Source organism: Littorina saxatilis, linkage group LG17 (assembly GCF_037325665.1).
Source record: "Littorina saxatilis isolate snail1 linkage group LG17, US_GU_Lsax_2.0, whole genome shotgun sequence".
Classification (NCBI taxonomy): Eukaryota; Metazoa; Mollusca; class Gastropoda; order Littorinimorpha; family Littorinidae; genus Littorina; species Littorina saxatilis.
The window spans coordinates 8,858,600-8,885,413 of NC_090261.1; the positions used below are offsets into that span (position 1 = coordinate 8,858,600).

General features: G+C 41.6%; 1 protein-coding gene across 1 annotated transcript in view; it reads right to left on the minus strand.

Annotated features, from left to right (window-relative positions):
• The window catches only part of LOC138952337 (cilia- and flagella-associated protein 61-like), a 203,828-nt gene that overhangs the window by 26,229 nt on the left and 150,785 nt on the right, over positions 1-26,814 (minus strand). The window contains exon 26 of the mRNA XM_070323982.1: positions 9,593-9,669. Within this exon, the coding sequence (XP_070180083.1) occupies positions 9,593-9,669 (77 nt within the window). The remainder of the gene's footprint in view (positions 1-9,592; positions 9,670-26,814) is intronic.

Sequence of the window (26,814 nt, forward strand, 5' to 3'; positions counted from 1 at the left end):
CGGTAAGTACATACAGATCTAGGATCTAGTGTCTCCCACTCTGATAACGTGTCACCTACTGTTAATCCGTCTTGTTTTAATTTCTTTTTATTTCAGCAGACACGGATGTTAAACACAGTGCTAGGCAGTCACCTCTAGTTAAATGAGTTGATCTAAAGTGCCTGTAATGTTTGGATGTCTTTGTTCTTGGTTCGATTTATGGGAATTTCAAGACTTGCAGTAGAGTCTCAAGTTTTCTCTGCCCGTATAAAACTGTCCACCATTATTTTACTTGAACATGCAGATATATAAGAAAACGGAATGAATCTGTTCTCAAAGTCAAAATGACCACGATTTTGCCTCATATTCAAAACATGCACTGTCTTGGTTTTGTCTGTACAATTTGGTAAGTCTTACCTTGCAACAACTTCCTTGAACTTGAAAGACAGTTTTTGAATGCTAGATCTGTATCGCGTTTCATTCCAGACTCGATCCTCTCTTTGATTGTACTGTTTGCTGTTTACGCACTATCATGATTCGCTATACATGTAACGTTTGGTAAGCTTACCTTGCAACAGCTTCCTTGTCTTTGATGGCACTTTCTTTCAAGGCAGTACAAAGTAAGATTAGATTCTTTCGGACAGAAGGTAGAATGCGAGTTTTGAGACAACGACAGTCGTCCAAAGAAAGCTTGCTGTGAAATTTGTTTGTAAATAATGGTACATGTGATTCTGTATTTTTTTGCGGTTAATATTAATGGTTTCTTATTTCCTCTGTTGTTTTTTCCTCCTGAGTTGATCGTTATCACTAAAACAAGACCCTCAACAAGAGTACCTCCGTTGCTCCTTAAAATGGACTGAATAGTGTGTTGGCTGTGTTGACCGTCAGAATTATTTTAAAAACCAGGCTGCTGCAGTCAGTTGACATGTTTCGCATATTGTAGGGTTACCATGCTGCATCGGTAAAGTGGCTTGTATAACCTGACTATTCTGTTTCAAAACACTGTTTATATTTGTGTAGGTTGTAGTCATCATAACTAATCGCATTTTGCCATTTGTTTCAGAAAGGAGGTTTAACCTACAGCAAGATCGACACTATGTCAGATATGCCTCAGCCACATGAAGACTTCCGAATTTAGATCCACTCGGCATGGTGACAAGTCTTGATGAAAGGTATAGGACTGAGGACAGCAGTGGAAAAAGTGGCCACATGGCAGCTACTTATTGCTTAGTGTCTGCAGTGCAAAAGACAGATAAGCTGATGGTAGATTTGCAAATGAACACAGTACCCTCAGATCTACTGCTGATTTGGTTTAAACAAAATTTTATTCAGAATTTCTTCGCATGAACAGTTCGAAACACACTGCTAGGACACGCACTCAAGCAAATGCTTATATCACGTGACCAGAACAATACTAAATTACACACATTTTCGTAATGGTGGACATAACAACAATAAACCAGAAGAACAAATTGAAAGAATGGGGATGGGGAGCTAAATAGGAATAAAAGAATCTACAGAAGATAAAAAAGAAAAGGGAGGGGGAGGAGGAAGAAAGTACTAACAACCACAAGGAGAGACTAGGACGAAAGCGCATAGGAAGAGAGCATCAAGTCTAAGACATGCAACATGTAAATTCAAGTAAACGTAACAATTTTTTATGGAAGGCAGTAATTCGTTAACATATAAGATACGAGACAAACGATAATAATCATTACTTATTCGCTGCTTATGTAATCAAATACAATAACACAGAGAGAGGCAGTGTGGAGGTACACTTATTCCCCCCTCTGCTTCTTTACCTCTGTAAACTTGTAGGGGTAGTTATTTTTCGATAATGACCCAGCAACCAAACAAATAACGACCCAGCAACAGCCTGAATCCTCGATAGTGCAATGGGTTGAGAAGCTGTTCTGTTTCGGTACTACTTTTTGCGACTGAAAAGTTCCGAACGCTCTAATGTACGAAGTATACATCTCTGGAGCAAACAATACAAACATACCGCATTTAAATTAACAACTACAGGCCTGAACACATGAATCTCCATATAAAATCCATGAGTTCGGTTGTTTTCTGAATCTAGATCAGACGTTCATCACAAGCAATTTCCCAAGGCAAGTAACTCATACTTTGTCTAGCGACAAGAGTAGTTCCCCTTCTTTTCACTCAGTTTCTTCGACAACAGACTGCAATCCGACGGTCAGTTTTCAACAATATTTCATTTAATAAACAGATCACACGCAACCAAATGCACACATCTCATCAATTTAAACAACATAAAGCGGTTTCATACACTATTTTCCCCAGAAAACTTAACTTCATACAGTTTTTAACGTTGGAACACGGGTGCAAAAGTTCGTCTGCTAGTCCCATTTGACGAAAGAACATTATCCTAACCGATACCAAAACATATACAGAACACACAATATCTGCCTTTGCCGCCACAGCAGAATAACAGCATATCTGTGTACTTGATTTTAGCCCAAAATAGGAAAACTGACAAGAAGTGTTAACAGAATGGAATGATTTGCACGGAACTTTACAACCGCGCATTAATCGATCGCCTGCGCAGGTTGACTGGTTGAGAGAATAGGATTCGATCAAACTTTCGCAAAAAAACTCCTCTTTTCTTTGAATAACTGAAGAAAGGAGGAATAAAGAGGTTACACACCTCGTCTCAGTGATTATCAAAAATAATGGTCTCAGTTCGCGGTCATGAAAAAGCTCGCTAAAGCTCGCATTTTTCATGATCCGCTAACTTCGACCATTATTTTTGATAATCACTGAGACTCGGCATGTAACCTCTACATACGCCTGCCCACACACATATACACTATCAATGCGTGAACACATCCATCAAATCAGTCGACCAGATTTAACAATAAACGATTGGACAGACTCAAATATCAATATGTTATTACGAACAGAATATTGCTCGCTAGCTTTTAATAATATTTCCACGCGTCTGAAGTGAACAGGCAACGAATTGATTGTTGTCAGACGAGCATCTGCATACAAAGTGCAGTTTAATAAATAATGTTCGGCTGTTTCATTTGGATCACCGCAAACACACTGTGCGTTATCTTTTAGATGGCGTTTACACAAGTCTGAATTAAGGTTACTAATATTTAAACGCATTCTGCAGTGTTGAACTTCTGCCTGTCGTTTTCCAAAATGATAATAAGCTGGTACAATATGATCAGGACTTTGTAAATAATGCTTAAACTCGCTTATTGAGTTTGTTGTTTTAATCACATCAGGTAAATTATTTCATAAAACTGTGGAGGATGGAATGAAGGATGTTCGGAATATGTCTGTCCTATGATATGTCTGTCCTATGTGCTGGTACGAATCTTTCGAATGGTCGTCTTCTGTGGTAGGGATTTAGTGAAGAGACTAGCGGTGGCAAGAGGTTAATTAAATATTGTGGACATTTACCATGAACCATTTTGTGAAATAAAATTATTTATGTCGTTTTCGGTGTTCCTTTAGACTACAAAAACCACTTTCTGTGTAAATCTTATCATGGCTTGTTCCCCGCACACCGCCAATTATAACACGTAATGCTTCAAGGTGTAATTTTTCAAGTGTTTTTGATAAGGCTTCGGTACAATTGTCCCATAACACATCAGCGTAATCGAAATGTGGCAGAATAAAAGATTTATACATTATTTCCAAACTATTTCTGCATAACTTATACTTATAATATCTTAAGCAGTTAATCAACAAAGTGGTCTTTTTCACAATATTTCTAATTTGAGCGTCCCATTTACAATCGTTTTGCAAAAAAATGCCAAGATGCTTGTGTTCTGGTATGTCTTCCAGGAGATTTCCATTAAAAAATAGAGGGTCATTTTGGTTTAAATCACGTTTTATATTCAGCAGTTTAGTTTTGGTTTCATTAAATGTAACTTTCCAACGTGCTGCCCAACTACTAATTTTATCAAGGTCTGAATTAAGAATTTCGGCACGTCGTATCGGGTCATTTAATGCAAGTGACAAACTAGTATCATCAGCAAACAATTTGATAACAGACTCAATATCATTTACAATATCATTTATATAAATCAAAAATAACAAGGGGCCTAACACTGAACCCTGAGGAACGCCTGCTTGTAAACCTTTTAACTCTGACTTGGCACCTTTAACAACAACTGATTGAACACGGTTTGTTAAATAGCTACGAAACCATGATAATAGTCGGCCTCGAACACCAATCGACTGCCAAACTTTATCAAAAGCTTTTGACACATCAAAAAATACCGCCTGTGTTGTTAAACCGTTTTCGTAGTTTGAACACAAGTCATTATATATGGAGACAAGTTGACAGATCGTCGAGTCGCCGGGTATAAAACCGGACTGTGTAGGTGTGAGAATGTCGTTGGATTGTAAAAAGTTATATAATTGGCTGTGAATACATCGCTCCAAGACTTTGCCAACACAGCTCAAGAAGGAAATCGGACGATAATTATTACAAGCGTCTGCAGGACCTGTCTTATAAATAGGCGTAACATTAGCTGTTTTCCACATGTTAGGATAAACTCCTTCCCTCAGACTCCTGTTGAAGATATACGTCAGTGGCTCCGAAATAACATCTAATGCTGCTATGAGAAGTCTGTTGTGAATCAAATCGGGACCAATGGCTTTTCTTTTATCAAGGTTTCTAATTACATCTTTTACCTCATTAACTGACAAAACAATATCACAAAATTCGCGATCTAACAACGGGACTTGAGGGACTTCATCGTCTGGGTCTTCGACAGTGGAATATTTTATAAAGAAATTATTAAAGGCGTTGGCTTTGTCTTGGCTTAATTCGTAAACTTTGCCGTTGTCACAGATAGGTGGAATTTCATCTTCACATAAACCTTTCTTCTTCATAAATGACTTCACCAGTTTCCACCAGTCTTTGCTACCAAACTGCGTTGAATCAGAAACTTTAACATCTAATTCGGAATAGAATTCAATAATACGTTCTCTTTTCTTTGTTGTAATAAGGTTACGTGCCTGGCGATAGTTCAACCAGTCTTCCGGCTGCTTGCTTGTTTTGGCTTTCAAGTGAATCTGGTCACGTTGGTCAATTAACATTAGGATTTCAGGTGTTATCCAGGGTGCGTCTTTAGGGCGTATCGTAACTTCTTTTACTGGCATAAACTGTTTTGCTATATCCATAAACATTGCAGAAAAAATATTAACACTTTCATCAAACACCTCCTTCATCAAAATTTCTTGCCAGTTAACCTGAGAAATTGCTGCACAGAAACCATCAACATTAAGCTTACTATAATTAAAAATTGTTCTTTTATAGGAAATATTTTTGTTCACACTTCTATCTAAAACAGCTTGTGGTACACTGTGGTCGCTACAAATATAGGTGGCAAAACATTCACAGATTTAACCAACTGAGGAGTCTGGGTAATTATGAGTCGATACATGTACTTGTGGTGGCTGTTACACGTGTCGGCGTATTCACAAGTTGACAGAGCTGGTGCGCATGTAAAATATTCAAAAAGTTCCGCGATGGAGAGTTCAGGATGTCGACGTTGAAATCGCCCAAAATCACAAATCTCAAAAACTGGTTATTCACTCGCCTTAAATTTTCATCAATTAAATCCCAATAATGAATGATTTACGACGGGCAAGCAACAATCTAGGGCAGAGAACACTGCCGCGTTGTAATCCAGCTCTTCATTTGTTTCAGGAAAGGACGTCCTTACAACTGGAATTAACATTACAACTCTCTGATACCAAGACATAGTGCATAGTGTACTCTAAACAAGAGGTTGTGCTACCACAGGAACATCCCAATAATTGAGTGGCACAGGATTAAAAAGCTTCCCATGGCTGCAGTGAGGAAGTACATGCTTTTTCTGTCATTGACTTTAATACCTTTCACACAGCCAGTACATGAGAGATAATGGTCAATGGTCTTCTTGGTGACCGTTCATGCTTAAGCACGCGGAGCTGGTGGCCAGCAGGACAACGTGTCACTGGAAAATAGCATAGACTTCGGAGTGCGAGGACCAGGGAAAATAACCTCTTGTAAAGCTGTGTGAGTGTGACCATATCTTTAACTCTTAGTCGTATGATCATTCCAAGAATATATCTTGATACGCAAGCTCTGGGGTAGGTTGATAGGTAGTAGATATAAGCTTTGCCATGATAATTATGCTGATGCGTGCTTGTACGGTTTTGTGTATGTGTGTGTGTGTGTGTGTGTGTGCGTGTGTGTGTTTAAGCCCCCCCCCCCCCCCGCCATACATGGGTCACGAGGTAAGTACGTGAAATTCTTCCTGTCACTCGATTGACTGTGCTGTTGACACCCGTCGTTTACACGTGTGAAATACGCCTTGCAAAATAATGTGACCGACCTAGCAAGCTTGCCGAGGAGCGCAATTGTTCGATTTGTAAGTACATGTAGTGATAAGGAAGCTGTCATTAACACTAAGGCCTCAACAAATATTTTGTTCCATAATTTTAACGGTCCGATCGTATCGAACTGTCCTAGCATTTAACCACGTCATGTCCCAAATAGACACTAGTTCTGGGGACAGAAAAACCAAGTTAGCATATTTAACTGATTTTATGTTTTCCCTTGGATTCGTTGGTATTTAAGCTTTATGCTTGAGTTCGGATCCTCAATGTCGAATATTGTATATATATGTCACGATGCTGAAATTGAATAAAGTTTTGTTTAAACCAACTGATTTCCAGAGAAAACTACGAAAAGAAATGTGAAAGCAACTTCTGAAAGCAGTAACAGGGAACATGGAAGTACCGTGGGGTTAGCGTTACTCTTCCCTGTGTTCTACATTATTCCGGTCGCGAATGAGCTATACAGTGGTTGTTTGTTGGACGTGCAGTCATCCGACATTTGTGTGTGTGTTTGTTTCGGGTCAGCAGATCGGTATGGCCTGGATGTTGGATAATATTATCGTGTGGCACGCGTTGTCCTTACACGCTCATCGTATCGATCACTGCACGCGATAAGAGAATTAGTCGAAATAAGATCAGAGCCGTAACTTTTTTATATATATATATATATATCCCCCTCATCATCACCATAGAGAGAGAGAGACAGAGAAAAGAGAACAGACTAATATGAAGAAAACAAGTCGCATAAAAGATTCGGTGATATTGCAGAGACTAATAAGTCGTGTGCTGGCGCGCCGAAAACCCTTCGACCCAGTGGTCTTGGTGACTGAAGCCGAAAGTGAAATTATGTTGCCTTAAAACTTATTTTCATAATATTTTGAACGCGATTCCAACAAACGAAGTCTAAATAACACTACGGGTTGAATAGGTTGTGGAATTATCAGCTTCGAAATGCATATTTTAGAACGAATAGAGCGGACGGTGCAGATACAAACAGAGTGGAGCTAATTATTACGGGGATGTCAGTCGTTCGCAATATCCCACTGTCAGCAGGGGGGTGTTTGTCCCAGTATTTCCAAGGGTGAGCAACTCTTCTACAACCCATAAAACCCGACACAGTTACACGCGTAGTTCCAAACATAGTCTATTTTAACCATCCCAGCCACAACTAAACATAACAACTTCCAACAAAATCTCACAGCTCAGTCCTGTTTTGAATAACTGCAAGAACAGCTTAACCAGAAATACTACGCCGATCATATGCTATATGCTCATTATTTGCATGTCTGTGTTGATTGCTGTTCTCCCAAATAGAATACAACCTCTACCTGTCCCTACACTGATATGCCAATTGGTCCCAAGAGGACGTAAAACTCAGTCGGACAACCACTCACACACCCATCCCTCTTCGCCCATCCACGGATCATTGCACGGACTGCTCATACACAGGGGGAGATAAGCCGGTCCCTAACCTTACCTTCCTTTGCTCTTTTCACCGCCAAATCATTAATTATACATAATCAGTGTATAGCGAGTCCCCGCGCGCTACAAATATCCCTCAGTGACCATATCATCATCTGCACGAAACAGCATTCGTTATGAGCCGACACTCCACCTTACAATATCGATACCCAGTTAGTGCACGCATTTGAAGCGACATAAGGCATATTGATTTGAACAGTTGACGATAGAAAACTACTCTGCATAAGCTTCTACTTTCAGTCAGTAAAACGAGTATTAGCTTGCTGGCTATCAGTGAGTTTCCACGTGTGTCTTTCAAGTCGGCTAACCAATCACACATTCTGTTTTGGGCGGTCGTTTCAGGTGACATAATTATATTTTATCAGCATTTACTATAATTTATTCTTATTAAACTATAATTTCAGTCCCACGCTAAATGACATCAGCCGCTGCATTTGTTTTATTTATGTTGTCAGTCGTATAGTCATGGCCACGTGTGGGCTACAAGAAACTATCATGCAATGGCTTTTATTTTTATTTTATATCGTCGGGTTAACGTTACTCTTCCTCGAGTTCCAACCTACATTATCAATATCAATCAATATGAGGCTTATATCGCGCGTATTCCGTGGGTACAGTTCTAAGCGCGGGGATTTATTTTTTATTTTTTTAAAAATTTTTATGCAATTTATATCGCGCACATATTGAAGGCGCAGGGATTTATTTATGCCGTGTGAGATGGACTTTGTTTTACACAATACATCACGCATTCACATCGGCCAGCAGATCGCAGCCATTTCGGCGCATATCCTACTTTTCACGGCCTATTATTCCAAGTCACACGGGTATTTTGGTGGACATTTTTATCTATGCCTATACAATTTTGCCAGGAAAGACCCTTTTGTCAATCGTGGGATCTTTAACGTGCACACACCAATGTAGTGTACACGAAGGGACCTCGGTTTTTTTGTCTCATCCGAATTGAAAGACTAGCACTTGAACCCACCACCTAGGTTAGGAAAGGGGGGAGAAAATTGCTAACGCCCTGACCCAGGGTCGAACTCGCAACCTCTCGCTTCCGGGCGCAAATGCGTTACCACTCGGCCACATTAATCCAATTCCTACCCCCCCCCCCACCATTTTCTATCCTTCTCCAATCGGAACGTTCACAAAATTGACAGAAATCTGGTTTCGGGCACAGTTGTACGCACCCCTGCAATGTAAACATTCGAAAACAAGAAATTCCTCCGAGGTAGGAAAAACACCCCCGTCAAAGGGAAATAACCTTCTCAGTTGGTGGCAGTGACTGAGTGAGAATGGTTATTTCCCTTTGACCAATAAGATGTCCCTCTATAAGTCCTTGTATAATTTTAATCCACCAATAACTCCCTAACCGTGTGTTTGACTGGTCCCAATTTTTGTAAGGACCGTCACAGGAATGTATAGAACCTGTTCACCAAGTTTGGTGACGATCGGTCCGTTCATTCTTGAGATCTATATGCGAACACAAACAAACAAACAAACACATGGACCGAATCCTATACACACCCCTATACCGGGGGTGTAACAAGAGTAATGGGTAGCAAACTCAGCGATTTCACAATGAAACATCCACAATACAGCAACTTCGTCCTGAAATCCTTTCTAGCGTTACCCAATGACACAGCTAGGCGAACCAGTAAAAGAATGTTGTTTAGATAAGGATGGAATCCACAATTTCATCTAAAGTTACATTTACAAAACCCAAATCCAGGCTGACAGAAGAAGCTTGACTCACCGGCAGATTCTGAGCCATCTGTTGTTCCGGTGGATCAGGGATACCTGGCTTCTTCACCTCCAGGTAGTGGTACCCACCTGCAACAAACACGTAATGACACGAATAAGTATGAGCGTAGTAATGAGAATAATTATTCTGACTTTCTGGAGAAAAATATGTTTAAAGGATTCTGTTAAGATGTAAGGAGAGAGAGAGAGCGAGAGAGAGAGAGAGAGAGATAGAGAGAGAGAGAGAGAGAGAGAGAGATAGAGAGAGAGAGAGAGAGAGAGAGAGAGAGAGAGAGAGCAGCTTAAGCCAAAGTATTGACCAAAACGACAGTGGTGGTGGGGGTTGGGGTGGGGGGTTGTTGTTGTATCCACTTTAAATCATTGGAGTTAAACTATTAAGACTGTATGATCAAGGGTTGAATCAATACTGTACTATATGCTCAAACTGAGCGCCCAGGGCACAGATCACACGTTACAGGGAAAACACAGTGTGTAGGAATGCACATGCTGTCGCATTTCTTGTCCTCATAATTGACAGTTGAGGAGCACAACAAGCACTGAATGAGTTGTTTCCAGCGTCCTCTTTTTGGGCAGCGTTTTCGCAGAATATTAAGACCACACACACACACACTTACACGCACGCACGCACGCACGCAAGCACACACACACACACACACACACCACAAAATTGTCATTGACGCAAATGGTCAGCGATCTGGCCTCAAAGGCAAAGATAAGGACTGGCCAAATCCTAAGATGTTTGTGGAGGCTAGGCAACATACCTAGAAGTGTATTTTTTTTTTAAATATATGACGCACAGGTCCTCCCTATCTTAATGTATGGATCTGAGCTGTGGGGATTCCAAAGGTTTGAAGCTCTTGAGAAAGCCCATATGATTGCATGCAAGAAGTTTTTGTGTGTAGGACGACAAACACCAAACAAGATGGTATATGGTGACATAGGCCGCTGCCCCCTTTATGTCACCTCGTCGGTTCGCTGTATTGTATTGGCTGAGAGTGTTACATTTGCCAAGCGAAAGACTCCCAAGGAAAGCATATGACATGATGAAACATTTACAGGGTTATGGCAAGAAAACATGGTCTCATTATTTGAAAGAAATGTTATGCATGTACGACTTTGGAGATGTCTGGCTGCAACAAGGTGTAGGTGATTTGAATCGATTTATAGCAGTATTCAGACAACGATTGTTTGATTGCTTCCAGCAAGACTGGCACGACAGCATCATGAACTCGGAGCGATTTGAATTTTATTCGCTCTTTAAACAAGAAATTCGCGCTGAAGTGTATATAGACCATATTCAGCTCCGCTGTTTTCGAGATGCATACATACAATTTTGATTTGGTATTTCACCCATAAACACTCACAAATGCCGCTATCGAACTGACGTTGTACCGGGCCTTTTGATTTGCCCTGTATGCAGGGAGGACGTGGAAGACGAGAAACATGTATTTTTGTATACAAAGGATATTGTGATTATAGACTTGATGTCAAAATATTAAGAGAAAAAACCCAGAGTGAAGATGCGAACAGTATTATACGTGGTCTGTAGATAAAGGGGATTCAGTGGTGCATGTGGCCAGATTCTTATATCGTGTTTTTCAAAAAAGAAAGAGTTTGTTGGACTAGTTACCCAATGTGGAACAGGTGAACGAGACGGCGATGTGTTATACATAGTTTGTGCCGTGGAATGTTAGAGCAGGTTTGATAGCATATTATAATGTATGCTGGTGTAGTACACTTGTGTTGTTGTTGTACCTATTCAAATTGTTGATTTATGTGCTGAAAATGTTTCTGTGTTAGAGAGAGAGAGAGAGAGAGAGAGAGAGAGAGAGAGAGAGAGAGAGAGAGAGAGAGAGAGAGAGAGAGAGAGAGAGAGACCCAATAATGCCTCAATTTCGTGATTTAATTGTTGATCTGTTTAGACATTGTTTGTGCCGTAAAACGATAGAGCAGGATTGATAGCCGATAATGTACGTTAGTACTGTAAACGTGTTTGTCGTTGCACCTATCCATATTGTTAATTCATGCGTTGGATATGTTTTTAGGTTTGAGAGAATGAGAGAGTGAGAGAGAGAGTGAGAGCGTGCGTGCGTTCGTGTGAGTGTATGTTAGAGAGAAAGAGATTGTCCATGAATACAAACACACGGCATGTATTACTGACCCCCCCCCCCCCCCCCACCCTGTTGAAATGAACCTTGTGTGTTTAATCAATAAAATGTCTTACGTCTTACACACACACACACGCACAGAGTGTGTGTCTGTGTTCGTGCGCGCGCGTGCCTGTCTGTCTGTCTGTCCCCCTCTCTCTCCCCCCCCCTGAACCGAAACACACGCCCCCACGATTGAAATTACTACTTGAACTCCTCCGAAATCGGCGTATGGCTGCCTAAATGGCGGGGTAAAAAACGGTCATACACGTAAAATTCCACTCGTGCAAAAAACACGAGTGTACATGGGAGTTTCAGCCCACGAACGCAGAAGAAGAAGCTACTTGCACAGGGATAATAACAACAACAACAGACCGCGGGGACCAATACCGACAGGTTGATTCCAAACTACCGATCAAATTACTCGCGTCCACGACGAAGGGCAGGCACTTTAATTTCACAAGGACACCTATTGTTTTATTCCCTGAAGGAAGCCTCAAATAACGGCACGGAATTGTCTCTACCTGTCGGGTAAACACAGAGATCAAAGTCATTTCTAAAGGTCATTGAAATCAGCATCAGAGAGCAATGGGGGATGAGCGTAAAGAACAGAAATGAACGAGATCGAATTTCCCTGTGAGGGACATTGGCGAATGTTGTCTCTCCACCACAGTCAACTTCCTGTTCCCTCATCTGTCTTTCGAATTAGCTGAAATGACTCTGATTGTTAACAACCAACGAATCACATTCTTCCTGTTGTATCGGCCCCCTCCCAACAAAAAGAACAAATTCTCGGATTCCTTGTTCTTTGCTGAACTTCCCGCCTTTCTGGAACATTGTGCTGATGTCGATTGTTTTCTTCTGACCGGTGATTTTAACATTCATTATGAAGATGCAAGTGACACTCTAACCCAACAACTCTGTGATCTAGCTTCCATGTTTAGTCTTGTTCAGACTGTCGATTTCCCGACACACAACTCTGGTCATACTATTGATTTGATATTTCATATGGTTTCTGATAACCTTGTTCATTCGACTCATGCTTGTAATGATCTGAAGTCCGACCACACGTCTATTCTGTGCCGCCTAGCGGCCAAGAAGCCACCTACAATGGTAAAAATAGAATCAATGCGATCCATTAACAGCATCAATATGAACGAGTTCGCTGTTGATGTTGCCGATGGTTTGACCCCCACTATGTCACTTCCGAACCTGAATCAACATCTTGGTAAGGTTCTGGACAAACATGCCCCTGTGCGTCAGCGTGAGGTGCGCCAGCGTAAGCCTACGCCGTGGTACAGCTCGGTCGCTGATCAGCTCAAGGAGCTGAAGCGTGAGCGTCGAAGGGCAGAACGTCGCTGGCGCTCCTCACCACTGACAATCAACATGCAGATGTATGATGCCGTGAAACAGAAGGTCACCGACCTTGTGCATAATGCTAAAACGTCATTTTATTCTGCTATGGTTTCTTCCAGTGCCACATGCAAACAGCTCTTCAACAATATGACCACACTGTTAGGCACGCGTAAAAAAGCCTCCTTGCCTACCGTCTTTGACGTTCAACAACTTCCGGCCCTTTTCAGTGACTACTTCAAGAACAAAATCCTTTCGATACGTGACAGCTTTTCGCATGTTGCAAACACACAAAGCGCATTTCCTACCGATCCGTTTCAAGGCACTCCCTTTTTAGCTTTCACCACTGTGTCTGAAGACGATGTCAAGAAGTTAATTCTAAAAACCGCCCCCAAGACGTGCGAACTTGACCCGATTCCAACCAAACTACTTATTCAAAACATCGACATCCTCCTCCCTACCATCACTAACATAGTGAACGAATCACTCTCTTCTGGCGTTGTCCCCACGGAATTCAAAACCGCTTTAGTAAAGCCACTGCTGAAGAAAGCTTCTCTCAATTCCAACTAGTTGAAAAACTATAGACCCGTCTCAAACCTTCCTTTTCTATCGAAAATTCTCGAAAAACTTGTTCTCCGACAGCTTGCCTCACATCTCTCATCCCACAACCTTCTTAGTGCCCACCAGTCAGCCTATCGACCACGGCACAGCACAGAAACGGCTCTTCTTCGTATTTTGAATGACCTTCTGACCGCTCTAGACCAGGACAAAACATCCGTCCTCTTGCTTTTAGATCTGTCTGCGGCTTTTGATACGATAGAACATGACATTCTTTTTTATCGTCTAGAGCACTACTTTGGCATTAGCGAGATGGCTCTCTCTTGGATTCAAAATTATCTCTCAGACAGGAAACAGTTTGTTCTGATCGATGGCCAACAATCTGCTGAAACCTCTCTTGTGTTTGGTGTTCCTCAAGGTTCTGTGTTAGGCCCGGTGCTGTTCATTATGTACACAGCACCGCTGACAACTCTCATAGAGAATCATTGTGTGCTACACGAAATCTTCGCAGATGATACGCAGATCAATCATTCCGCAGCACATGACAAGTACCCAGATTTGGTTCTGTCGCTACAGGAGTGTGTGAGAGATGTCGGGGCATGGATGGAAGAGAACAAACTCAAACTAAATGACGACAAAACTGAAGCCATGCGTTTTTCATACTCCACCCCTACCCATGCTAAGTCTATTTCAGAACTCCCACAGGCCATCTCTTTGAACAATATTGACATCAAGTTCTCGGATACATCCCGTGATCTCGGAGTCTTTTTTGACAAAGATCTTAGCATGAAACAGCATGTAGTCCAAACATGTAAAACAGCGCGAATGGAGATCCGGCGTATAGGTTCCATTCGACAGTACCTTACCGAAGACGCAACCAAAAGACTAGTCTGTTCCGGCATACTCTCTAGATTAGACTACTGTAATTCACTGCTCGCTGAATGTCCCAAATCTGTCACCAAGCCCCTGCAACTAGTCCAGAACGCTGCCGCTAGACTCGTGTTTCGAACACCTATGAAGCAAAGCGTCACGCCTCTACTCAAACAGCTGCATTGGCTTCCAGTCGAACAAAGAATTAAATACAAGATCTGCTGCATATTCTATCAAATTGCCGCGGGCACGGCTCCACAGTACCTGTCCGATCTCGTGCAGAAAAACAATCCTGAAAGGGTTGTCCGCTCTGCCTCCCAAAATAAATTTGTCAAAGCTCCTAAGTATCAGAGGGACGATCATGGTGGCCGCTGTCTTTCAGTCGCAGCTGATCATATCTGGAACAAACTCCCTTTGTCTCTACGTCTCAGTCCATCTCTGCCTTCTTTCAAAGCAAATCTCAAGACTCACCTCTTCAGAGAAGCATTCTAGAAGGTTAATGTTGATGATGTAGTTGTCGCGACCCTGTGAATGTGCACTTTCGGATGAACAATGTTTACTGTGTGTGTGTGTGTGTATGTGTGTGTGTGTGTGTGTGTGTGTGTGTGTGTGTGTGCGTGTGTGTGGGCATGTGTGGGTGTGTGTGTGTGTGTGTGTGTGTGTGTGTGTGTGTGTGCATTATAATTGTTGTGTATACTGAGAGTTCGTTCCTGTAAGAGCCTCTGGATTTTTGTAACATTTATGTTTTGTTTTTGGTTTTGTTGTTTATGATTGTGTTCTATTCCGTCAATGGCGTCATTCTGGTAATGATGTTGTTATTGCTTTTGTAAAGTGCTTTGTGTGTTCGAAAGCGCTATAGAAATCACCATTATTATTATTATTATTTGATATCCGGAAAGAAAATTAGATGGTGGTACCAGAAATGCGGGCTGTTTTTAAACAAAGCTGGGGAATTGATCCTTGTAGGCAGGTGTATTGGTGTGAGTGTGTGTGTGTGTGTGTGTGTGTGTGTGTGTGTGTGTGTGTGTCAGTGTGTGTGTGTGTGTCAGTGTGTGTCAGTGTGTGTGTGTGTGTGTCAGTGTGTGTGTGTGTGCGGGGCATGTGTGTTGTACGCGCGTGTGTGTGTGTGTACGTGTGCGTGCGTGTGCCCGCGCGGGCAAAGATAGAGAGAGAGAGAGAGAGAGAGAGAGAGAGAGAGAGAGAGAGAGAGAGAGAGAGAGAGAGAGAGAGAGAGAGAGAGAGAGAGTGCAGACAATCACTGGAAATGAAATACTAAATGAGTCAAGGTGTCTTATCAACAAAATTAATGAACCACGGACTAACTCCCCCGAGTGCATTCCGCTATCAAGAGCGTCCTCACAAGTATTAACATTCCATCTTTAGTTCTCTCTTCGTCTGCATTCAAATGAGACGATCAGCGCTGTGTGGTTTGGTCCACAATGGTGTTTTCACAGAGCACTTCTCTCATCGAAAATGTTGTTTCCACTAATGGGGCAATGAAGAGCCAGTCGAAAATCACTATGGTGCTGAGTGAAGTCAATCCAAAATCACTCAGCCGTTCCCTTTAACTGTCGTCACTCCGTGCGTGTCGACATGTTTGTCTCCACTGATGGAGTAACGAAGACTTTGTGGGAATATTTACGTGTAAACATTACTAATGACTTAGGAGTTATTGTTACTGTGTGTGTGTGTGTGTGTGTGTGTGTGTGTGTGTGTGTGTGTGTGTGTGTGTGTGTGAGTGTGTGTGTCTGCGTGTGTGAGTGTGTGTGTGTGTGTGTGTGTATGTGTGTGTGTGTGTGTGTGTGTGTGTGTTGTGTGAGTGTATGTGTGTGTGTGTGTGTGTGTGTGTGTGCCTCCAAACATGTTCTGTGGGTTCAAGAATAATAATTAAAAAAAGAGCTAAATAACATCTCGTCTTCGTGACGATATATTATCTCTCGTTAATGGATAGTTCAATAAAAGTACTAGCCCAATACACTTGACGAAAGTTTCGCTGTAATGCTATTTGTTCGTGGAACAAGTAGAAAGTGGTGTCTTTCCTTTCAACTACAAACACCTTTGTAAGTGCGTTTTGTGAAACCAACGCAAAGTAACAACGGAGAAAAGAAGTACTCTAGAAAAGCAAAACAGAAAAATAGAGCTTGAAGACTTCATCATAAACTTCTTGTTGAAAATGCTAAACGATTCAACCCACGACACTGTATTTAAATGTCAAGGCCGTTTCTTTTCTTGATAGCTCAGTGGATATTTTCAGTGGTTTGTTTGTTTGTTTGTTTGTTTGTTTGCTTAACGCCCAGCCGACCACGAAGGGCCATATCAGGGCGATATTTTCAGTGGTGATCATCTTCTCCATCAAACATTTTCATGCTGTGACTGTGAAATGTGACGAACACAAGCCATGTCTGGTGATTAGCAACACCTCCTATTCGGCTATTGTGTCAAATTTGGAGGCTTTTGCTTCTAAAGTATCCGAGAGAACCTCAACTCAAAGTTTGTATGAATATGACCCCGATGTGACCCCAACATTTGACGAGGGTCAACCACACTGGGATCATGTCGGGAGATCATCAAACCCAAGAAGTGTGCACAATTTCAAAGCTTCGCTTGAAAAGCATCTGAGATAATCTCAACATTGTTTTTTGTTCAAAGCACACACACACACAAGGACGGACACTGCTCGGTTAGTCAGGTGAGTCAAAAAGAAGTACATTTTCATGACTCTCCCAGAGAGCTATCGCGGCAAGCTCCATCTGCCAGTGTTACGACATTCTCTTTGGATTAGTTTTAATCGCTTCATGACAATAAATAAAGTCTCAAGGTGCAAAACTAGCCTTCGGCAAAATCCATTGCCTTAATGAGCCAATGTAGGCTAATTTCTTACAAGCTGATGTTGCGTTTTGTAAAATACATGGGGATCTGTGTTTACACCATGTTTTGAACAGGATCAGTTTACCCAAAGAGCGGTACTTCATCTTTTGAAATTCAAAGTGTTACCAGATTCTGGGCAAGTAATGAAATAGAAATCAAATCTATTTGAAACAACAACAACAACAACAACAACAACAACAACAACAACCACAACCTATAAAATGTATCACAAATGCGACTGCTGCTCCATCCACGCAAAAGGAGCTGAGGTAGTTAGCCACAACCAATTAAACAAATGGGGTCGCTGTCTGGCGTCACTGTCAGGGGTCGCTGTCTGGGGTCACTGTCAGGGGTCGCTGTCGCGTGTTTCACGTGCACTAAATAACCGACACACTGTGACGACACTGTAATCAATTTGTTTTGTGATATGTCAGGGTCGATTCAAGTGCTGATTCTCTTGGTCAATGAACCCATCAGGCATAAGTGTGTGTGTGTGTACATTTGTGTGTGTGTGTGTGTGTGTGTGTGTGTGTGTGCGTGCGTGCGTGCGTGTGTGTGTGTGTGTGTGTGTGTGTGTGTGATCGTGCTTCTGCGAGAGAGAGAGAGAGAGAGAGAGAGAGAGAGAGAGAGAGAGAGAGAGAGAGAGAGAGAGAGAGAGAGAGAGAGACACACACACACACACATTATCGTGCGCCATCTGACACACAGTTAGCTGCTAGTTAAAGGTATACCAAAAAAATACTTCCATAGGTTTTTTTTAGTTCTGTCAGTATTTCGTTTCTATAGAGAGAAGAGTGGGCATCAGAACTGCAGGAGTCTGTTATATAAAAAATAAAAATAAAAAATAAAAAAGATCCGATCGCAACATCTCTTCATCTGCACAGATTATCGTGCCACATATGTCCAATGATGCGTTTGATAATTGCTTGGTTCCTTTGCGTCAGAACATAACACAGATTTCCATTTCTATTGTTGTAGAGCAGATCATCCGTCCAGGGTCCCGTGTCATATTACCATGACAAATCAGCGAACAATTCAGAACACAACGCTAACAAGAGAATCCTCGACACAAAAACAGCGGAAGTCCATTAGTAAGTGATACAGCGTGCGCGCGAACAGCAAGGGACGGCTGCAGTGTCCCAAATATTGTCCATCATCGAGAGAGAGCCACAGACATCGAGAGGGCACAATTACAATAACCCCAGCTAATCAAGAGGACTCTCGTTTCGTAGATCGCATAATGTGTAAGCGGAGATGTTACATGGTTCATGTCGGTCGGTCTGTCTTCTTTCATAATATAGTTATTTCCTATTTTTGGAACCATGTAACTTGTAAAAAAAAAAAATGAAATCCTAAAAAATAGTGATCTGAAAAAAAAGACAGCAGACATTCACAAAACTTCTTCCACACAAATCAAAAATCAACTTTTACAAACATGGACGAATGTCAGTCGAAAGGATACCAAGAATTAATAAACCTCATCGCCATTTAAAGAAAACAAAACCGGTAGTCTTGAGAGAAAAAAATTGTTCAGTGTCAAAATGGCCTAGTAAAGTCATGTTTTCACAAACAATTAATGCCTAACAGTTATAATTAAAAAACAACAACAATTACCGAAACACACACAAAAGAAACATAACAAAAAAATTACATCCTGAGATATAGTGATCTGACACACAAAAAAACATTCACAAAATTTCCACCAAACAAATCAAAATCAACTTTTACAAAAATGGAAAAATTCTATAGTTTTAAACCTGTGCAATTATGAGTTGAATCAAATGAGAGCGATCTGGGGAAAAACGATAACAACGAGAAAAACGATAACAACGAGAAAAACGATAACAACGACAAAAACGATAACAACGAGAAAAATGATAACAACGAGAACAAGAGGCGAAGCCTTCAAGGCTCACGTAAGAAATCGACAAACAGTAACACAAACTCAATCACTCCGTCACACATACACACACACACACACACACACACACACACACACACACACACACACACACACACACACACACACACACACACACACACACACACAGAGTAAGCATAGGTGAAACTGTGCAAGAAAGCGAGACCCTGGATCTGCCAAGTAGTCTCGGCCCGCTCACAATAACAATGACCGAGACTTTCAGTAATTCCTTTGCGTGACGTCTAACCCTCTTACGTCATAATGTGACGTCTTCAAATAGTTTCTATCACACACGTCGAACACTTTTGACCGAGACTGACGTAATCCATAGACTCGGAAATGTTAAAGTTTCTATCACAGACATACACACGCACGCACGCACGCACATACGCACATACGCACGCACGCACAGACAGACAAAGTTACGATCGCATAGGCTACACTTACGTGAGCCAAAAATGATAACAACGAGAAAAACGATAACAACGACAAAAACGATAACAACGAGAAAAACGATAACAACGAGAAAAATGATAACAACGAGAACAAGAAGAGCAAACGCTCGATCGAGTCACTTTCGCAGTTCTGAATATTATATGAGGCATCAGATGGACAGGAAGAAATTGCTATTCACAACACAATGAGTCACGTTCACATAAAATTTGAGCCCGGTCACTTTTATAGTTTCCGAGAAAAGTCCAACGTTAAGTTGTGTGTTGCCGAACAGAAAAGGCTAGTTATCTCCCTTGTTTTTCTGATAACGTTCGTAAAAGGCTACAGATGTAAATACTTTGATGTAAAGAATAATCCTACAAAGTTTCAATCACATCCGATGAACTTTGTCAAAGATATAAAATGTCTAATTTTTCCTTTGACGCTGACCTGTGACCTTGAAAAAGGTCAAAGGTCAACGAAACCATCGTTAAAGTGTAGAGGTCATTGGAGGTCACGACTAAACAAAATATGAGCCCGATCGCTTTGATAGTTTCCGAGAAAAGATATAAAATGTCTAATTTTTCCTTTGACGCTGACCTGTGACCTTGAAAAAGGTCAAAGGTCAACGAAACCATCGTTAAAGTGTAGAGGTCATTGGAGGTCACGACTAAACAAAATATGAGCCCGATCGCTTTGATAGTTTCCGAGAAAAGTCCAACGTTAAGGTGGTGTCTACGGACGGCCGGCCGGCCGGCCGGCCGGCCGGACAGACTAACACTGACCGATTACATAGAGTCACTTTTTCTCAAGTGACTCAAAAATGATAACAACGACAAAAACGATAACAACGAGAAAAATGATAACAACGACAAAAACGATAACAACGAGAAAAACGATAACAACGAGAAAAACGTATGTAAAAGTGAGAAAAAAAAAACCGTTTACGGAACTACACCCGCACAATCTAGAATACCTTGGAACTTTACCAAAAAGGACAAAGGCAATTGTTTTTAACTTTTGCGACAAACAAAAGCGACAATTAGTTGAAGGAAATCCGAGTGGTTTTTAAAGGTCATCGCGGTAATTCAATCACTCGTTCAGCGGCAGAAACACGTCTTTATTCTTTTTTCCCCCCTTGTTGATTTGGTATTCGTTGTGTGTGTGTGTGTGTGTGTGTATGTGTGTGTGTGTGTGTGTGTGTGTTGGTGTGTGTGTGTGTGTGTGTGTTGGTGTGTGTGTGTGTGTGTGTTGGGGTGTGTGTGTGTGTGTGTGTGTGTGTGTGTGTGTGTGTGTGTGTGTGGGTGTGTGTGTGTGTGTGTTGTGTGTGAATCTGTCTCTGTGTGTGTCTGTGTGTGTCTGGCTGTCTGTCTTTGTGTCTGTGTGTCCTTCCGTCTGTGTCTGTCTGTCGGTCTGTGTGGGTGCGTGCGTACCTGTTTATTGTGCGCCCGCGGTCATGCGTTTGTACGTGTAACGTAAACGTTCATTCCAAAATGGCCACAGTTTTCACTGTTTGGGTGAAGTATTGAATAATATTGGTGAATTAATGAAACTTTTTAAACTTACAGTTCATACGAAGTACAGGGTGACCCCCAAAATGCCACCCATTAAAATGCTTATACCGGTATTTCCTTCATTACTTCAGAGATTAACTTCATATTTGGTCTACGCTGGCTTGAGATGGGATGATAAGTTGCACATAAGTTTCTCGTGTGTATGTTATAGTCTGACTTGAATACCGTGATACGTAGTTTTTGATTGGTTTTTTTTTTAGGGTTTAATACCTGCATACTTTGATAAAACCATCATGTTTCTGAAATCGATGAAGCACAGAAAAGGTTGTTGATGATTTACGAAACTGTAATTCCCTCTTTTTTAATTAAATGATCGAACAGCAGACATTATTCACTGCAAGTTAAGATTAAATAATTATTCGCGACTTCAAAGGCGATTTGTTTGAAAGACAAGGGACACTTCGTGCAGGTGCGTTTTTTAGGCTGAAAACGCAAAACATGTTTTACTCAACTTTCAATTGTCTAACAAGATGTCGGATCAACCACTATTTTATATATAAAGTTTAAACTCTTCCAGATTGTGATAATACAATTTATAAGTTTAATTTGCTGTGCTCCTTTGTTGTATAAAAGATTCCATGGTTTTGTAATAAAGACAAACGAGGAATAACTATATACTGTTGTAACCAATAAACTGTACGCAACAACACAAATCTCTTGGGCAGTTGTTCGTCAATCAGGCTCGCTGCACGTGCAACTGATGCACTTCAACCGACAGAATAATTACCCCCACAAAACTACCACCACTGGGAATGGTACACGCTTTGAATAATGCTTCAGGACGGAATCACTGCGCGAGCAATCCCATGTACATATGTCCATTTCCTATAACAATGTGGTTCCCCCCAACAACAAAAAGAGAAGAAAAAAAAACTCAAAACAAAGAAACTTGACCAAAAAACACAAACTTTTCTCAGTTAAGAGTTACGATCATGAACATAAAAGCACAGGTCTATTCCAGGTAGCGAAGAATGAGACACAACTTTTCTGCCCTGCTTCTGCCATTACCATTTGTGTAATCAGGTGTGATTAATTTTCAGGCTAATTTACGCACTTAAACTGAAACTATAAATAATCACGAACAAAGAATCATGAATCATGAATATTGTCTGAAGTAAAAAATAAAAAAAAATAAATAAATATAAATTTAAAATTAAAAAATTAAAAAAATCTCGGTTTCACGGTGCAGAGGACTCACGATCGACTTTTCTGGGGGACACAACCAGTGAATTAACGACCGAACCAACCTTGCTAATACAAACTTGCATTTCGCTATTTTTATGTCAACTTATTCCGAGTTCACTTTGATTGTCATCTGCATGGCGCTCTCATCGGGGATGTTGTACGCCCTAAATGACCTTTCGGGCAAACTTCAGTTAAAATGGGAAATAAGGGTCGTGGCTTCGAGTACTGAATTACTGTGTCCACTTAATCGCTCGGCTAATGGCTATCTGTTCCAGGCGTTCGATGAATCAGGGCAGCAAGGTGGATACGATAAATGATTACAAAAGAAGTAAACTAGGTAAACAGCCATAAAAGGCGAACATCGGCAGGAATTTTTCTCGTGGAGCGACCTAAACTTGAACCCGTCGCTATTCTTGCATGTCTGTTTACTTCGTGTTGCACGCAAAAATTGAGCGTGGATTGACGAAGCTGTTTTATTCTCGTGACTGAAAACACTGCAGTGCGTGCAGTTTTTGACGAGCCGCAGGAGCGGCGAGTCATAATTATGGTCTCGGCTCGAAAGCTGTCTGTGGAGGCTGCGTGCTATAATTAGCTGACCTGCTGCGCGAGCAGTCACTGCAGAGTTTTGAGATAACTTTGTAACACGTTTTACTTTATGCTCCTCAAGAATACAACTTTGGGCAACGTGCCACGTAAAACTACACGCAACAAGGATTCAGTAGGTACCAAACATGCCTTGGTCAGAAGTAGAATGTAAATGAATCTTTATAAAGAAGTAGGCTACTTCAAACGACAGCCACAGCCACGTTTGGGTTCACGGCATCAAACCGATGCGACTCTCTGTCATATCATACACGTAATCAATCAAATAGATGACTAATAAACATGTAAACTACATGTATACGTCTATGGTCGGACATAAGAAAGGAGAGCTTCCCCCGGGCCTGTGCATGTGTTGTTCGTTGTGCGTGTGTAAATGTACACAACAAACTGACGACAAAACGGCAAGATCATTCAAGTATGTACATGCTTGTTGATGTCTACTTAGGCGATGCTCAGAACACTAGTTAGATCTTCCGAGATTAAAAAATGACGATGATCTGTAAACAAACCAGGACAAGGAAAGAAAGACAAAACGTATTTGAAAACAAATCATACTATACAGATTCACAAACTGAAACTTCGAACTCTGTTGATATTTCACGGGAGATGAGGTATGGTGCAAACGTATATAATTATACTGACTACATTTTGTTACGTACTCATCAACAACAACAAAAACCGACATAACCAAAGGCACACACACACACACACACACACACACACACACACACACACACTTTGCTGGTTTGCTGATGTCACAGGAAACGAATGAACAATAGAAAGCGTGATGAATTCCTGGCCAGAAATCAGTCACAAAGACCTGAAAGTCTGCTGAATGGTTAATGTACACATTTGAACTGCTGTCAAAATTACTATGTAATACGATATTCGGGTTTTAAAATTGGTAGCAAATTACAACCAATAATGATGTTTTTTGCTTCGGCATTGAAGCAATGTTCACTATTTACTAACAAAATAATGACGAAATAAACACAAAACCAAATCAGTGAGGCAGAGGGGACAAAAAGCCGAGCGGGTGTGTGTGTGTGCGTGTGTGTGTCAATCCACGCGGCAAGGAAGTCGCTCAATTTTTGCGTGCAACACGAAGTAAACAGACATGCAAGAATAGCGACGGGTTCAAGTTTAGGTCGCTCCACGAGAAAAATTCCTGCCGATGTTCGCCTTTAACTAATTTGGTTTATGCCTAGTTGTCTGTTTATTGCTGCCCTTATTGCATGCTCGCTATTCACACACTCACACAATAGCGCGCACGTGAGAGACAGAGAGAGAGAGGGGGAGATGGAGGGAGGGAGGGAGAGAGAGAGGGGTAAGGAGAGGGTATGATTAAAGATATAAAACACACTCTTACATGAACGTACCGGTACATAGAAGAGTGGAGTGTGTTTAACAAGATAGTGTGTATTGTGGGCAATGAATGGTCCTCCACTTGACCGTGCATGTTGTGCACCTAAATCATACAGCCGACGTCAGAAGGTGAGTTTCAGCTTACCGTCTTGTTTTAAAGCAGCGTATACTGCGTCAGATTAAACACCTGCAAATGGACAGCTTTGGATGTTTTATGCTTAATCGATTCCAATCATTTCGCGCTCAACAGATCGATTAGAGCGAGTTGGAGTGATTGCTGTTACCACCACAATGGCGCATCCCTGCTACGGCCGTTTTGTATTCTTGCTGCGTCCGCCGCACGCCAACGCAATTGTCCTCCCATGATGGGGGGCAGTTGTCCGAGGGGGGGGGGGGGGAGGGGGCAATTGTCCGGGGGGCAGTCAGTTGTCGGGCGGAAATTGACCGGAGGGCAATTAGCCTGCTACCGTATAAACTGTCTGAACGCGCTTTTACTTGACTTTAGTTAAACGCAGTAATGTTTCTCGGTATATGGACGATCCTAGTTTGTTTTCACTGTTCTTGTAGAAAAGTACGACAGTTGCAAACAATCCTACATGACAACTCTTATAATGTCACACCCGTGGCTCAACAGAGACATCAGAAACATCGGAAAATACACGACAGTTATGCGTTTTAAAGGTTATTCCCAGCAAAATAAAATCGTTTGAAAACTCCAGTATCTTGGGGACAACTGCAAGTAAAATGAACAATGTGAGAATGCTCGAAGCGTACACCAAGAGCATTCAATTTTCTATACATACAGTATCTTGAGAGTACTGCCGTCTGCTGCGCACAAGTCTTCAAAGCACTTTGCAGTCTGTGTTTTTTTTTCAAACGGTAGATCACCGCAAACCACTGTGTACACACACTTGTGTGTTCGGAGTCAAGTTAAGTTGTTTGAGATTTGTCCGTGTGGGTGCTGCTGATGACACTTCATGCATAGTTGGTACAAAGTACATTCAGTCACTCATGTCTTTCTTGACACACAATGTAGTAAGTACACCCATTACCAAACAACGTGTTGGGAACAATTGGTTGGCACCCAGCAGTCACTAGTTTTGGCCTGAGCCACATCTTTTTTTTCTGTGAGAGAGAGGTAGAGAGAGAGAGAGAGAGAGAGAGAGAGAGAGAGAGAGAGAGAGAGAGAGAGAGAGGGCGGTAGAGAGAGGGGGAGAGAGAGAGGGAGAGAGAGAGAGAGGGAGAGAGAGAGAAAGAGAGAGAGAGAGACGTAGAGAGAGAGAGGTAGAGAGAGAGAGAGAGAGAGAGAGAGAGAGAGAAAGGTGGGGGTGGGAGGATAAATATATGCACAGAGAGAATGTTTGAGCCTCTGTGTGTGTGTGTGTGTGTTTGTGTGTGCGTGTTTTTGTGTGTGTGTATGTGTGTGTATGTGTGTGTGCTTGCATGTTTTCGTGCGTGAAGTGTGTGTGTGTGTGTTGTACGTGTCTTTGACAACTTGACCTCATGTATGAGATCATACGGGATGCGGTTGGTTCTAACAACACGATAAAAAGAACGGACTGGTCATAATCACACCGATCTCACTGCTGGCCGACCATTATGCATAGCTTGCCCTGGATCGCTTGCTTTTCACGAAATGAAGTGTTCTCTTTACACTAACATCAATCGAGTTGAGACGACCAGCTGGAGTCGATTGGGTCAAACACACAAACAATGGCAGACAAGTTGACGAAGTTCGGAAATAACTCTGTCGAGTTGTGTATGGGTTGTGAAAGAGTGAATGCCCTTGCTTTTAATGGGACAAGCAAACCACACGTGTTCCTTGTCCACATGCTTGGTTTAAGCGTGTTTTTATTAATTTCTTGTATACATGTTAAATACAGTAACAACATTAAGAACGTTAACAAGCAGACTGCTTATGGACACGTTCCAAAACTAATAATCAATACACATTCTGATAACAAGACATGGCGAACAAGTGATAACTTCAACCCTTTTCTTTCAAAATATTTCATAATATTTTATACAAATAAAGAGAGAGAGAGAGAGAGAGAGAGAGAGAGAGAGAGAGAGAGAGAGAGAGAGAGAGAGAGAGAGAGAGAGAGAGTGCTTCAGACATATCCCTCGCTAGTGATTGGATTATGGCATATTTGTTCCACTTAAAGCAAGGGTATTCACTCTTTTACACCCCATACACACACACAAGTTATTTCCTGAATTCGTGCAGTGAAAAAAAAGGCAGGGGGTAGGGGGGGGGGGTGAGTTGGGCATTGTGGGGGAGGATGGTGGTAGTCGAAGGGATGAAGGAGTGGACGATCCAAAGTAGAGACATATTCAC